At 43.6% G+C, this 16368-nt stretch overlaps 1 protein-coding gene across 1 annotated transcript in view; it reads right to left on the bottom strand.

The window, feature by feature from the left end:
- Window positions 1–923: 923 nt before the first annotated feature.
- Window positions 924–16368, bottom strand: part of NWD2 (NACHT and WD repeat domain containing 2) — a 237329-nt gene continuing 221884 nt past the window's right edge. Inside the window, exons 6-7 of the mRNA XM_069593826.1 lie at window positions 12057–12646; window positions 924–7252 (exon numbers count right to left, since the gene is read on the bottom strand). Coding sequence (XP_069449927.1) covers window positions 3320–7252; window positions 12057–12646 — 4523 coding nt within the window. The 3' untranslated portion in view covers window positions 924–3319. The remainder of the gene's footprint in view (window positions 7253–12056; window positions 12647–16368) is intronic.

The raw sequence follows: 16368 nt of genomic DNA, 5'->3' as shown, positions 1-16368 counted from the left end.
GACACGACTGAAGCGACTTAGCAGCAGCAGCAGCTGCAGTATATCCTTAGCACCTGGCTTTCACGTCTAACAACTTAAAAAAAAAAAACATAGTCTGTCTTATATGTAATTTAGTTGCACCTCCCTTAGATTATAGGATTATGGAGGGCAGAGGTGTGCGTGACTAATTTTTAAATCATTTTAGGCATAACATAATTTGGACATAGCAAGTACAGTGTTTGTTGTATTCTTGCTCCTAGGATGGAAGATATTTATATAAACAACAAACTTCATGTGTATTAAATGGTCTTATGCAAATAATAATGATCCACTCCTCTACATTTTCTCTGAGAGTTGAACTTCATGTACTACACATAGTACTTGCTTCCTGTTTTCCTATTAAGACTGAAATCAAAGAAGGTATAAACTATTTTACTCAAATTTGTCGTCCTGGCAAAATGCATACCCAAGTGAATATTTGCTGAGTGAATGCCTCAACTATTGTGGTTATGGTTATACGTGAAAATTCTGGGAGTTTGCAAAGACCTCCAGTAAACTTCAGAGCCTAGTCTGGTCTCTAATCTGGAAATTAGAAAATATTCTTCTAGGTTATTATTAGTAAGTGTCTGCTAGATACTCAATGCTTTATTTTTATGTGCTGTGAGAAGCTAACAGAAAGAAATTGATGATGTGCTGAAATCCTGTTGAGCGATTCCCTCTGGAGCTCTGTTTTTAGGTTTCATCTGTACCTTTGGAATGTTTCCAGTGCCTACTTCATACGGCTGTTGTGAAGATTACATGGCTTAGAACATGCAAAGCTCCAAAAACTGTCTCGTGTACAGTAAGCACTTGGTAAGCATGAACAATTATTATTATTATTATTATTGAAGATACTGAACTGCACCTGCTAAAGTTGGGGGATAAAAACAAACACCATGCAAATCTAAGTAGTTTATCCTTTATTCATACAAACAATACATACACAAGACTGTACCTTTTTTGAAGACTGCAATAATTTTCTAGTGTAACAACTCTGTAACAAAATTTAACTAAATGTAACATTTATGAAAATATAAATCTCTGATTGGGTAATTCTTCCCAACAATACAAAGTTTACATAAAAACATTCAATATGAGCTATCAGTTGCAAACAAGTTAGGAAAAATCATTCAAGTCACTTGTTAAAACTCTATTAGCTGTTACATAGAACATTCACACTACATTGAATCCATCTAGGCATTTAATTCTTAGAAAGGTGTAGCATGGAGGTCCAACTGATAATGACAGGAATAAGTATGTGTTACCTCCAAAGAGCTAAAAACAAAAAAGCATTGACTCATACAATCAACTCCAGGTAATCTGTACGTGGGCTGAAACTTCTCTGGGCTACCACCTCCCTGGTTGGTAGCTAGACCAGGAGGAACATACTGGAAAAAAATCTTTCACCGGGGTGTTTCATATCTGAACCTCATCTCTGTATGCTTATGTGTCAAACTGTTTTCCAAAGTGAAATACACCTATATTGGACTCCCTGTGGGTTAGATCATTTGTTTCTGACATTAGCATTAACAATTAGGATGTAGCTCTCCTTTTTTCTCACATTTCTCCCCCACATCTCTGTGAGGGCAATAGAGGAGCTATCACTACCTTTATTTTTGCAGTTTAAGAAAACAATACGTTTGGGACGTTAAAGATCTGTCTACAGATGAGTTCAAGGCAGAGCTGGCTGAAAGTCAGTGCCTTGCTCATTTTTCTGTCTTCTCAAGACACCATGGTCCCTTTCAAACCAAACCACTACTACTGATCACCATTGGAAAGTCATCCAAGGACATGCCATGAGGGGGATATGGAAGGAAGAAAATCATGTTCCCCTACTGGGATGTAATATTTTCTTTTAAACAGGAGAAGTAGTTTTTAAAAAACATTGAATACCAATTTCGTAGCTTCTGCTTTGAAATGGCTAAGACTATAAAAGACTCCAGAGAATCCTCAGGCAGAAAGGATAACGGATAAAGAATGATACATATAGTGTATAGAAGTAAGAAAGTGCTTACTTACAAACAGGACAGTAAAGAGCCTTTGGATGCCCTTAAGATTTATGCAATATTTTAGCACGAAGACAGGCATATTCAGTTTGTCCCAGAGTATTTGGTCAGCTATCTGCGTTTTACACAGGAAAGAAGAAGAATGAGAGTAAGTAAGGCAAATGTCGTCAGTATTCCACAGATGGCATGTCGAGAAAGCTTTCCTTCTAATAAGATTTACTGCAGGGGTTTAGGAAATAATCTATGCTTCCACACAACCAACTTCTATAGCACAGCCTTTTGTTGGTACAATGATAGAAATGAACAGGTGTTTTGACTGCGTTTATAATGCCCTTTCTGTAACATTTTTACACCCAGCACAAACAGGCATTTCAAAATGACACGAAAAGATTGTGGTTTCATATTAAATGTGTTCCTTTGCAGCCCAGAAAATAGTTTAAAAATTGTGTGTTCCATGATACAGAAACCCTTGCATGCAGTTGTAATGAAGACCGACTCTATGTGTGTTCAGTAGCCCTGTAATAGCGGTAGGCAGCTCTTGCCCCAGTCCAGTCTGTGGCCTCATACTAAACATCCTTTCTCTTGGGAAACTGGGAGTACCTCTGGGCACTTTTGTACATTATTTTGCACCTTTAGACCTTCCATCTGCAGACTGGATTGACACAGTTGTCAGGATCGTAAAAGTGTAAGGGGAGATTAAGGCTGTGTTTAGTTATCCACAATCATTTGAAGTTCAACAGCAGTTTGTGTTCACAATTTCAACCTGTTGCTATAGGACTAACTCCAGTCCAGATGGTCTGTGTGTAGCTCTAACCTCTCTCATCTGGACAATGGGATGAGTTAAGCTGCTTCTTCCAGTCCAGTTAATTTAAAAACTACTCTCAGCTGATATAGTCATGTAAATATGATTTCTAGAAATTCTGTCAAGACTGCAGTCTTGGATAAACTTTGTCAAAAAGACCGATTCTATGAATAGTTTCACATTTCTGTACATTTCATGTGTGTGTGTGAGTTGCTCTGTCATGTTTGACTCTGACCTCATGGACTGTAGCCTGCCAGGCTCCTCTGTCCATGGTTTTCTCTAGGCAAGATACTGGAGTGGGTTGCCATTCCCTTCTCCAGGGGATTGTCTCAATGTATGAGAATGGCAATAATTAATACTGGAACTGCAGCATCGTTCCTTTTTTTCCCCCTGTCGTTTAAGAACAAATGTGTACCATTTGGGATACAGAAGGTAATTGTTTTTCCTTTTATGTGTGTATTATGAAGTTCTGCTAAGCAGGAAAAACATTTTGTTAGTTGTCAGGGGCATAGCTGTGGCCCCTGGATTCCAGGGCAGAGCACACCCGCTCGTAGCAGGAGTTGTGTTTCTTGGAGGGTGTTGACTCGTTCGGTTCTGAGGCGTCACTCACGGTGATGGGGCTGTCTCTTGCAAAAACCTCAGTCGACTCTCTCCATAGACAATCCACAGACACTTTAAAACAGTAACTATTACACTTTGGCCTGGATGTCTGTGTCGCGTTGTTGAAAATTTGTCTGCTGTTTGAAGTGGCGATTTTAATTTTCAGCGCAGCATCTACACGGTCCACCACGGTGTATATCCCTATGCTGCCATCGTCAAAACCCACAATGATGTTCAGGTGACGCTGGGAAAGGGCAAGGAAAGTTGGTGTTTTGTAAAGGGAACAAGCACCGATATTTTTGCCATCGGCCAGTCTCATGACAATCAAACTGGATATTGCACCATTTTCATCCTCTTCTTCCCCATTTCGGAAACAAATGTATACCAGGTAGCGCCCGTCTCGAGACAGCCTCTGCCTCCAAATGACCCCAGAGGCATGCACCACCCGTAATTTGCCGCTGTGTAAATCCAGCACGTTGATATTCTCATCTCCCCTGGAAATAATGCCTAGCTTTCCATTGGGAGAGATTTCAAAATCCTCTAGGTTTTTCAGAAAGTTGTTTGGAAGTTGCACGCGGCGGCAGATCACTTCTTCTGTCAGACTCCAGATATTAACCGTCTCCGCCGACGTGATAAACACGATGATATCCGGGCAGTCGGGAATCAATTTAAAATTCACAATGGTGGTGCCATCTTCGCAGCAGAACTTCTTGGTGATGCTTCCTGTCCAAAGACTGACCGCCAGCACCTTGCTTTTGGTCATGCCCACCACGAAGGTGTTCGCAGAGGTGATGAAGGCGTTCTGCAGACTGGTCAGGATGTTGCACACCCTGTGGCCCGTGGCCAGTCTCCAAACCCTGGAGGCATTTTCCTCGCAGAGAGAGACCACAAACTGGTCATTGTGTGTAATCAGCAGCTGAGAGATTCTCTGCCCATTAATTCGAAAGAGGTTTTCACCACTGCTGGTGTGCCAGACGTACTGGCTGCTCTTATCGTCTGACGTCACCATGACGTCTCCGGAGGACGTCAGCACGCAGTGTTCAACCGTTCCTTCATGCTTAAATACTGCTTCAAGGAACCCGCTACTGAAGTTCCACTTGTGAACACAATCTGAGCCATCGAGGGAATAAATGATATCCCCGCGAGCAGGTAACACCAGACTTTGGATGGGTTTTCCAGTCTTATCTATGTTGGACATAGCTGTGATTATATCTATGTCCCAGATGGAAAGAACACCGCTGGTGGATAAAGATAGCAGCATGTTGTGGTGACTGGATTTCACCAGCTTGACTATGGTACCTGAGATTTCCTGTAAGCTCGCCATACACTGCCCCGTGTCCCGCCTCCAGAAGAACACGGCCGGGGTGTTTTCCATGGTCGCGATGATGCAGTCTCCGTTCTTGGACAGCACAGCTGATATAAAGCGTTCGTTGTGTTTTGCTCTGAACTTTTCTGCCACCTTCCACAGGCCAGTGTCTAAGAGCTCGATGCTGAGGGCCTTACAGATAAGAACTGCACTTTGGTCCTCTGAAAGTTCAATGCTGACCACCTCACTGTCTTCCCTGCGACAGTCAAAGTCATCAGTCAGCTGGGGGTTGGAGATGTCCTCTGTGTTCCAAACAGAAAGGCTGCCCTCACTGTCTACCATTACCATTTCCTGAGCCGTGTCCAAGATAAGAAGGAACTTCACAAACCCACCTGAAAATTCAGATGTCACTGTACATAACTTTTCTCCACTCCCTAGATGAAAGATGGTGGTGGTGTTCAGGTACTGTCCACAGAAGGCGTACACGCCGTCCAGTGAGCACTGGACGCAGGTCACTTCGTACCAGCAGTGGAACTGGTAAAGGGGCCATCCATAGAGCAAATCGATGACAGTGACATCTTTGCTGGCTTCGAGCCAGGCCAGAGCATGTTTGACGGACAGTGTAAATCCATTGATGTAGGTGGAGCCACTTCCATGCTTGGTCCCTTTGATTTCTACTTCAGACAGGAGGCAAGAATTTACATTGTCGTAAACCAGCAGGGTGTTATTTGTTGTTGCCACCACAAGATACTTTTCATCATTGGTGAGTTTCATGCCGAGGATGACAGACTGGGCTGTTGTGATTTGCCTGAGTAGCTGACGCGTTTCCACATCCCAAGTGCTGATGGAACCATTTTCTAAAGCCGTGAGGACCGTACTGGGGTTACAGGTGGGCAGAATCTCAGTGACATGCAGGTGACTAGATGACAAGGGAAGTCGCTCTGGGCTGTAGGTCACATCCATGGATGAGTGTAATGGCACAATGGAGCAGTATTTGGGCCCATCTTTGTCACATTCTAAGAGAAGATGTCTAAGTTTGGGCAGGGAGCTCACAACAGGCAGCAGCCTCTGCTGAAGCTCTGCAGAGAGGGAGCCGGGGAACGCAACGACCTTGGTTTTGATGCTGCGGAGGGTGCTCGCCAGGAACTTCAGCTCCTTCTCCTGCGAGCAGTTGTAAGCCAGCTCAATGTCTGCGAGCACTTTGTCGAACTGGCCGATTTTGATCATGGTGTAAAGCCAGCTGAAGTTCATGATGATGCCATAGAGTAGGTCGTCAGTCTTCCCACACCTTGTCAGGTGGTACAGCAGCTCACACATTTTCCGATGGTTGACAAAAAAGATGTCAGGCTCCAGTGGATTACACTGGAAGACCCAGGGCTGGTCAGGGGCCTGCCTGTCAAAGGAAGCCTGCTCAATGAAGTGTCTCTCCTCCTCCAGCAGGCTTTTGCTCTCCAAGTCAAGGCAGCCGTTCAGGTAGGGGTCTTCCAGGCAGAAAGCTTTCCTCCTGCCCCCTGACCAGACTCCCAGGAAGTAATCTGCCAGTATGGTGTGCATTTCATGCAGGTCGCTCTTGTCCTGCAGATACAGCTTCTGGGCTATGAGCTGTAGGTGTCTGTTGGCCCAGACCAGCAGGGTGACATTTTTCACGTGTCTCTCGATTAGGTATCCACTGAGCCCCTCCTTGAGCTTTGCGATGTACAGATAAGGTACCCTCAGGGGATTGCTGGGCCTCACGCTCTCATTGAGCTCATTCATCACACTGTTGTCCAGGGCCAGCACGTCCTCCAGCTCCATCTCACTCAAACCCATTTTGGCCATGGTGATGTAACCGAGAGCCCGGGAGACAAGTTTCTGCCCACACTTTTGCTCCAGGGACCAGAAGAGCTGCTCTATGCTTTCGTGCACAGTGACACAGAGGGAGGACTCGTTGACGTCTCTGTGAGATCGCCAGTGTCTCACCTCCCTGAAGGTCAGGTTCACAAACATGGGCAGCGTGCACTTGGAGAAGGCGTTGTTCACATAAATCTGCTGGCCCGACGTGACCTTCCTTTTGACCCGCAGAAGCTGGTGTTTGAGCATCTGGCTGCACATCTTCCTGTCCCGGGGAATCAGCTCAATATAGTTGTCTTCTTCGTGGATAAGGCACCTCAGTTTCTGCAGGATCCCATGTTTGTTGGGCAGCGTGGAGAGGACGATCCGGACGAAGCGGGGAAGGTGCACGGGAAGCCACCAGAGCTTCCGGGCCTCGTCGCTTTCTGAGAGCTGCTCCAGAGCATCGAATATGACCACGAGAGGTCTCTGCAATGAAGACTCATTCAAAAGGTTTATGAATAAGTCACGGAGGTCATGGATCTTCTTCGGGTAGCTCTGAACCAGGCACCGGTAGTTCACTGCCAACTGTTCACAAACACTTAGAAGGAGAGACTTAAGATCAGTACTCAAGTCTGTGGTTCCTAGAAACCTCACGACTACAACTGGGTCAGATTCTGGTCCTGTGTCTTCATGTAGCCAGCCATAAGCCTAAAACACAAAGGTGGCGTTTAGAATGGAGATACATATTCCCATGGGCACATGCAACAACACTTCCTCTGCAGAGATCAGCCTTCTGGTAACCCCAACCAGGCAGAAAGTAACCTAGACCCAGGAGATGGAAAAGCCTGAGATGGTCAGAGAGCTGTCACAAAGCTGTGACATAGGTGAAATGCTCAGGATCACTCCACCAGAGGTAATAAAACAGTGGTAACAGTAGCAGTCAACCACAAGGCAGCATTTGGCTTGTATTCTAAAAGTTACAAAGCATTTCACCAACTGTAAATCTGAATATCTAGTATGCTTAGTTCCTCATCACTGAATTTCCATTTCTTAGCACGGTTGTTGGCACATGGGAGGTGCTTGGTAAATATTTAATGAATAGATTAAGTAATGACCTACACATTGTATGCTTAGTCTCTCAGTCGTGTCCGATTCTTTGTGACCCCATGAACCATAGCCCACCAGGCTTCTCTGTCAGTGGGGGTTCTCCAGGCAAGAATACTGGAGTGGGTTGCCATGTCCTCCTCCAGGGGATCTTCCCAACCCAGGAATCGAGCCAAGGATTGAACCCAGGTCTCCACATTGCAGGCAGATTCTTTATCGACTGAGCCACCAGGGACCTACACATTAGGTCAAGTCAATTATCTTCCTTAATTGAGGTTACATACGGCTGACCATGGTCTAGTTAACCTTTGCTGTATTTTAATCACTGAGTCATGTCCAATTCTTTCGTGACCTTATGCACTATGTAGCCCGCCAGACTCCTCTGTCCATGGGATTTCCCAGGCAAGAATAGTGGAGTGGGTTGCCATTTCCTTCTTTAGGGGATCTTCCTAAAGATCTTCCCTGGGATCAAACTTGTATCTTCTGCTTAGCAGGCAGATTCTTTACCACTGAGCCACCTGAGAAGCCTTCTAGTTAATTAGAATGTAATAAAAATATTCAGCAATAAAATGATATTGAATATAATCTTTTATGACTCAGACTTTTACTCTATGGTGATGCTATAGGGTCATCATTATAATTATTTTTTATTATTATCATAAAAATCTGATAATGTGGGTTAAATGAGTTTGGCTGAATTTGTGCTTTATAACAGACAGTTTACTATATAAACAGGCAGTCATCAGACCTCACATTATCTCTCTGTAGGACAAATAGGATTACATAGGATTACAGTATCATGTAACAGAAGAGGAAACTGAGGCCCAAGCCAGATAAATAGCTTGCTTGTAGTTAAATGATTACCAAGAGATGAAAATGGAATCGAAGTCATATCTGACTTTCATTCTAGTGTTCTCTCTCTCCCACTCTCTCTTTTTTAAATTGTACAGTTAAAGAGATAACATATATGAGATGGCTGCTAGGTTTAGTATTTTTCTGTCTGAAAAGGTAAGGAAAAAAAGGGATATGATCAAAGTATAAACACTCCAAAGCATATTTTTAGGGAGATAATGTTTTTCAGTAATCTGTGGAGTTCACCAAGGATACTCCTTAGAAAAAGACATATTTTCTAATACATTAAGAAGTAAGTTTATGAAACTTGGTTCCCCAATAGGTAGTTCAGATTAAAATGTGAATAAGTTTAGAAGATTCATGGATGTCAGTTTCAAAACTAACTGCTAAGGAAAATAAGCAACTTGTTTTTGGTGTTTGGCCCCAACCTTTGAAGCTAATTTGGAGGAAGGTACAGTATTCTTGCCTGGAAAATCCCATGGAGGAGGAGCCTAATGGGCTACAGTCCATGGGGTCGCAGAGTCAGACATGGCTGAGCATGCGCACATGCACGCACCCGCACAATCCCTCCATTTTACCGCTGTCCTTCGGTGGCAAATCAGAAACAGAATACAATCTGTTTGTCCCTGTGTGGATGGCTTATGATGATTACATGCATCATCCTTCTTCCCAATCCCGGGTTGGAGGATATGTGATGTCTATAAAGAATGGCCTTCTGATATGAGCTCATGTCCCAGGAAATGTTGGTTGCACAAGAGACGACCTGGAGACAAACGTGAGATGCCTGTCTGGATCCTTACAAGGGACACAAGGTCACGAGAGCACAAGTTGTAGTTGGTGGAGACGGGGAGGCGCTGGAGCAGATGTTCCCCAGGAGGGAGGGGAAGCAAGCAGAGTCTCGGCAGGGGACCTAGAACTAGGCAAGGCTCCTGTGAGAAGCTGGTGGTTGCACAGCATACCCAGAACAGCGAGCACTCAGAAGGTCATTGTTTGACTGTCACCACACTCTGCCCATGGGGACTGCGTGTGTGTACAGGCATATCACACACATCATATGACTACCGTGCTGGACACAGAGGGTTGCATCACATGTGCATTGTTCCTGCAACCACTTTTATCCTCCCCTCTTCCACAAGGAAAAAGCCCTAGAGTGAGTGTGAAGTGCATGTTGCTGCTGCTGCTGCTGCTAAGTCGCTTCGGTCGTGTCCGACTCTATGTGACCCCATAGACGGCAGCCCACCAGGCTCCCTCATCCCTGGGATTCTCCAGGCAAAAACACTGGAGTGGGTTGCCATTTCATCTCCAATGCAGGAAAGTGAAAAGTGAAAGTAAAGTCGCTCAGTCCTGTCCGACTCTTAGCGACCCCATGGTCTGCAGCCCACCAGGCTCCTCTGCCCGTGGGATTTTCCAGGCAAGAGTGCTGGAGTGGGGTGCCATCGCCTTCTCTGGTGAAGTGCATACACCGAGCGTTTTCTCATTTGATTTCAGTTCCCCTTGTAGCATTACTGTCTTGCTCACTTGGAATAATTCTAAAGTTTGAAGACACACCTACAAAGAAGTGCGCAGACAAGCAGACGGTCACACACATGCACACGCACACACCTATTTTGAGACGACGTGGCCCCTAAATATAAGCCTGCCGTTTCAGTTGAAGAAAGGGCTCATACCCTAACACAAGAAGAAAAACCAGTGGTTGGGTGTGGCAGGTTGAGAAACGGTAAATAGGCCTCCCTAAGGACTTTGAATATAAGTCTGATATACCTGGTTGTCACCTGTGTGTGTCCTCACAATCCCCACATGAGGTGCAGCACAGTTGTCCCTCTTCTTGTCCTCATGTGATAGATCATAAGAATGTTCACAAAGTTAAGGACAGTTCTGCTTTTAAGACAGTAGTCACAAGAAGAGCAATATTCTGAAGTAACACCAGGATAGTATAAACCATCAGACTTTGGTATCAAGTGTAACAGGAGGTTAAGCCTGGTACTAGTTTCACCCAGTTTAGACAATAGATACCACATTCCAGAATGAAGCTCCAGCCCATCTTGCAAGACTTGAAAGGGAATTTCGAAAACTAGTTTTGCTACCTTTGGTGGACTACTTGCCTCCTGCCTGAAAAAGGGGCCAAGAAAAAAAAAATGGGAGAGGAGGATTTTATTGTCATCGTTTAGTTGCTAAGTCATGTCTGACTCTTTGTGACCCCATAGACTGTAGCCTGCCAGGCCCCTCTGTTCATGGAATCTCTCAAGCAAGAATATTGGATGGCCATATCTTTCTCCAAAGGATTATCCCGACCCAGGGATCAAACTCGTGTTCCCTGTGTCTCCTGCACTGGCAGGCAGGTTCTTTACCATTGAGCCACCAGGGAAGTGGGGAGATGAGGATGCTGTGGGGTTATATCTCTCACCACCCTACTCCCAAAGTGCCCACTTCTCACTTCTACTTTTGGGAAAGGCGCTGCAATGGACCACTTTCAGGATGTCCCCTAGGGCCTGAGAAACATAGCCATCTGGGTCTGATGACAGCTGAGGAATATGCAGGTTGAGTGACTGAGCCTGGCTAGCTGCTCCAATGGAGGAGTGATAGGTGCCCTTTTGGGACTGGAGTTTCTCAGGACAAAACAGTACCCACATGTTTCCCATGTTTCACATGTCAGCCACTGATAAGTATGAGCGATGAGGGTTTCTGCTGGTTCTGTTTTACCCAGTTCTTGTCTAAGGGAGCTTGCTGTGGAGAGGCTCTTGGCAGAAAGATACTAGAATATGGGTTGCTGGCTGTCTAGAAGCCATGAGGGTGACCAGATGGAAAAACAATGCGGTTTCCTGTGCCTAGGAAGCAGTAGGTGAGAGGTGCTCAGTGAGGACAGGTCGGGTAGTGTGAGAGGGAAAAGACCTTCCGGAAACCAGGAAAAGGCCTCAGAAGAAACAGGAGGAAGTTTTAAACACCTTCTAAGACCAGAGTGCAGAGCCCAGGTCAGAAGGGTACTGGTCTATAAGAATGTTCTGGCCACCTTACCTACATCCCCTAAATCACAACCTATAGAAGTCAGAGTGTGGTTGGGGTTGTGGAGGGGAAGAAGTGATGTAAGAAAGGAGAAGCTGGTCATGTTCCTACTTCCTGCAGGAGGGGCCTGGCTTATGGTTGGCCTCAGTTGGGGGAAGGAGATGTAGACTGAAGTATAAATTATCATCTACAACTGGACATATTAATTGCTGAACTGAGATGGATTTAGCATCCAGAAGCAATCAGAGGGCTTGTCTTTGCTGAGAGTGATGAGAAGAGTTGTGAGATCTGCCTTTGTTTCCAGCCAGATGAGAACTAGCTCCACAACATGAGTTTGAACAGTAAGAGACAAAAAAAAAAGCTGTTCTAGGATTGAACCTCGTGAGTCTTATCTTTCAGTATAATTGTTATACCAGCAAAAGAGAAACGCTAAAGTATCCATTCCAAAAGGACCAATTATAATTCATAGTAAACACAGAAAATGGAAGTGAATTTGGTGACTCGATCTTTTCCCCAAAGTTTTTACAAATATACACGCAAAAGAATAGGTATTTACCTTCTTTGCTACTTCAGCTAGTAGAAGGGTCTTTCCAGTGCATGGTCCACCGTATATAATAAGTGGGTTGATGTGCCCGGTTTTGCTTGGAAGAATGTATTTATGCACGATGTTTAGAGATTCACATTTGTACTCGTAGAAGGAGGCATATGTTTTACATAAGGACGAATGCTGAAGGATTTCATCATAGAGCGTGTCAGTTTCTGTGTCAAAATTCTGTTGTACCGTGGCCTGAATTATATCAATCATGTCCTCATAAAATTGTTTACCAAGTCCTTCTATGTAATGGTTTTCTATTTCTTGGGAATAGCCTAGTTTCATGTCACAATGAGTAACAGACGTGTACACTCTCAGATTAGATGAAGCAACAATGGTAGGAATAAATTCATCCCTGAGTTTTATCAGCTTCTCTTGGGCTTCAGGGTCCCGAATAATTCTTGGTTCTGTTCCAGTTACATCCATGTACTTTCCCATTTCTGGGATTTTCACGAAACGCTCAATGTTAGCAATTTTCCTTATATAGCAAACACACTTCTTCAGGAATGCTGGAGTTTGCTTTCCTAGAGCAAAATCAAATTCATCCTCTATCGCTGAAAGAAAGTACAACAAGGAGTTTACTGTCTAGAACCAATAAGCAACGCATCCACGCTTCTAGCACGTGACTCTCAAGTCAGTAGTTGTAGTTTATTTTGCTTATAGTGTGTAGCTGAGTCATCTTTAGAATAATTTCTCAAGCCCTTAATTTCCTATTTGTCTTTTCCTAAACAGCCTGGATCCCAGAACAATGGATTCTAAATAAAATTGCTTAATTTCCTCCAAGACCTGAGGGAGAGGTTGAACCTAATCATAAGAAAGCAAGCACACTAAGTTTATAGTTGCTTCTTCTAAGTTCCCACTTGGCTTTGCTCCCAGACTCCAGAGGTTCTAAGAGTGGAGAGCAGGAACTAACTGGGGCAAGGAGAGAACGAGGAAGAGGCCACATGACGTATCTAGTCTATTTCTTCCTCGTCGGTCTTTCCTCCATTGTGGTCTCACCATTTTGTTTGAGATGCATATACCCCAGACATATATGTGTAAATATAAATGTAAAAGCATGTTCAAAATATAATTACATGCTAATTTCATTTATCCATTATCCATGTCACTGTTAAATCCCATTACACCCATCAGAGCAGGAACAGGAAAATGACTCAGTATGTAACTATTTCTTCTGAGATGTTAGGGCTTATAACACATATGCTCACATAAAAGTAAATATACTTTCTAAACCATTTGAGGCCCCATAAGAACATTTAAAATTGTATCAGTACTAATAAAAAGCAACAATTATGCACAATTTTAGGGAAAAAAATAAAATAATTAAACCGATGGACATGAATTTTAAAACAAGCAGTCTTTTAAAGCTTGTTTTCTCCCCTGTGCTTTTCTTTATCCAGTTGGTCTTAACTGAGCATCTGCTATGTACCAGGCATGCTGCTAGTTGCTTAGGATACTGTGGTGGGAGAAAATAGAATGCTGAGAGAAAAAGCTATTAATGAAGCTTATAGTCCAGTGGAGGATGGCAGACATGAATCACTGCTGCTGCTGCTAAGTCGCTTCAGTCGTGTCTGACTCTGTGTGACCCCATAGACGGCAGCCCACCAGGCTCCCCCGTCCCTGGGATTCTCCAGGCAAAAACACTGGAGCGGGTTGCCATTTCCTTCTCCAATGCAAGAAAGTGAAAAGTGAAAGTGAAGTCACTGAGTCGTGTCCAACTCTCAGCGACCCCACAGACTGCAGCCCACCAGGCTCCTCCATCCATGGGATTTTCCAGGCAAGAGTACTGGAGTGGGGTGCCATTGCCTTCTCTGGATATGCATCACAGAGTCCCACAGATAAATGTATTATTTTTATGCCTGGGAAGTTGAATGACATGGTACCGTGAGAGTAAACAATTGGGAAATCTAATCCACTTGGAGAAGTCAGGGAAGATTTTCTTAAGGCGGTGACTGCTGGGCTGGGATCTGGTGGAAGCATGGGGGCAGGGGATGGGGCTGGTTGTAACTTAGACCATCTCAATATACTGGCCACATCTGCAACATCAAGCAAAAACAAAACATAGGTATATTCTATAAAGTAACTATTAAGGGAGGTGGGAATTTTATTTAAAAATGGTACCTTTTAGCAGAACTGCTGTGATAATATTTTTTCAGTAATGATAGCAATTGATAAAGATTTGTGATTGAAGTAAAAGAGATGTATCTATATAAACCACCAGTGTTGAATAAGCTGTGCCATTCACATCAGGATAGTTTTTTTTTTTTGGCTGCGCTGGGTCTTTGTTAGTTCACATGGGCTTTATTTAGTTGCAGCGTGTGAGCTTCTCATTGTGACGGCTTCTCTTGTTGCAGAGCCCAGGTTCTAGAGCATGCGGGCTCCAGTACTTGTGGTGCATGGGCTCAGTAGCTGTAGCACACGGGCTTAGTTGCCCTGAGGCATGTGGAATCTTCTTGAACCCATGTCCCCTGCAATGGCATGTGGACCCTTAATCACTAGATCACCAGGAAAGTCCCAAATCAATATATTTTACCAAAGATTTTATTCAGGAAAATTGCATCAGGAGGCCAGGTAAGGAAGCTTATATAACATATGTCTACTCTTCTGTTTGTAGAAGAGTACAAATTTGTTATAATATGTACAGGGGAAGATGCAAGAAATTTGGATATTCTGAACTCCTGCAGAAAGTAGCCTTTGGTCCATTTCTTGTCCAGCCACCTGTGTTCCACCAGGGAAATCCCTCTATCTGGTATTCTTATTTGAAGATTTATGAAAATATTAAAGTAATATTGTAGTGTAAACCCTGACAGTTTTTTTTGGGGGGGGGCACTGTTTGTTTATAATGCAAGTGTCTGACTTAAGCTTTGATTGCTGAGGCATCCACTTCAATGATACCTATCTTGAATAAACTCATTAACAGCCAAACATACAGAGCAGGCCAGCCCCCCTCACCGAGACGCCTTTGTTTAAGAGCTCTCGGTGGACTTCAATAACTAACCTTTCCAGCTACTTGTTTTTCTCTCTCCCTGTGCTTTAAATTCCCACTTTTATGTTTTAAATTTACCAGTAAAGAGTGAGCCCAGTAAAAGCAAAGCCCTAGACATGTGTGCTCTGCCTCTCTTTCTCTCTCTGCTTCCGACCTTGCTGTGTGGCTTTAGACGTGCTCTGTAATTTCCAGGTCCTATAAGTAACGTGGATGTGTGTTCAGTCATGTCAGACTTTTTGTGACCCTATGGACTGTAGCCCTCCAGGCTTCTCTGTCCATGGGATTCTCCAGGCAAGAATACTGGAGTGGGTTGCCATTTCCTACTCCACTTATAAGTTATAAGCCTTTATTTTTTCAAAGTTACCTGATGGTGATTGCTGAAGAGTATCTTGCAGTCCTAACAAGAGACAGAAAGGCTGGTCTAACTACCACATTGGTTACTGATAGACTGGCACAAAACAAATATACTCGATCCATTTCAAAGAGCTGGCCCCTCTTCAGCAACTTTCACTGTGCAAACATGGTCTTGAAATGAGTTGGAATGTAAAAGAAATTAAAATTTCTTGAGCATGCGTATCTTTTACAGATGTAACCCCAAACAGAAAATAGTCCAGGTATAGTATTTCATACTACCCAGTACAAAACTATTAATCTTCATATGGCTATCCATGTGGACCAAATGAATTTTTTAAAACTTGGGCTGTCTAACTCTGAGTCAGAGGATGCTCTCCCTAACTGGTGTCTCTTATATCAAGAATAGGAGAGTGTTTGCTCTTGGTATTTTTTTTCCTGATACAGCACATTGTTTAGGAATAGGGTAGCTTTGCCCTTGATAAAGACAAAGAACCAGGGCTTCAAAAATGGATCAAAAAGATCCCAGAGGAATAAGGATATATGTTAACCTGTATATTCTAAAGATAGTACTTATTCCTGGTGATTTTAGCATTTTTAGGGAGAATTAAAATAAGACCCAATTTTTGACATCTTCTGGAGAATGAATTTGTCAAGATTCTTTCTCTGAGGTTAAAATACAGGCATATCCAGCGAGAATGGTATCAAGTGCTTCTTAGGTTTTCACAAACATTTTGCCACATCATTCACAAAACCAGTCTGAAAATGCAAATACTGTTGCTTTTTTCTTCAGTGATTCTTTGCTATCACCTCTTAAAATAAATGCTACTTAACCAATTACTTTACCTAGGAGCGTTCATCCCCTGGAAACTATGACTGACATATTCCTTCAGATATGTGATTTCCTGTGCAATTCCTAAAAATAAAACCTCTTTTCCA

Source organism: Ovis canadensis, chromosome 6 (assembly GCF_042477335.2).
Source record: "Ovis canadensis isolate MfBH-ARS-UI-01 breed Bighorn chromosome 6, ARS-UI_OviCan_v2, whole genome shotgun sequence".
NCBI classification, from domain to species: domain Eukaryota; kingdom Metazoa; phylum Chordata; class Mammalia; order Artiodactyla; family Bovidae; genus Ovis; species Ovis canadensis.
The sequence above is the reverse complement of the archived record's forward strand: the minus strand, read 5'-3'. Positions and strand labels throughout refer to the sequence as shown.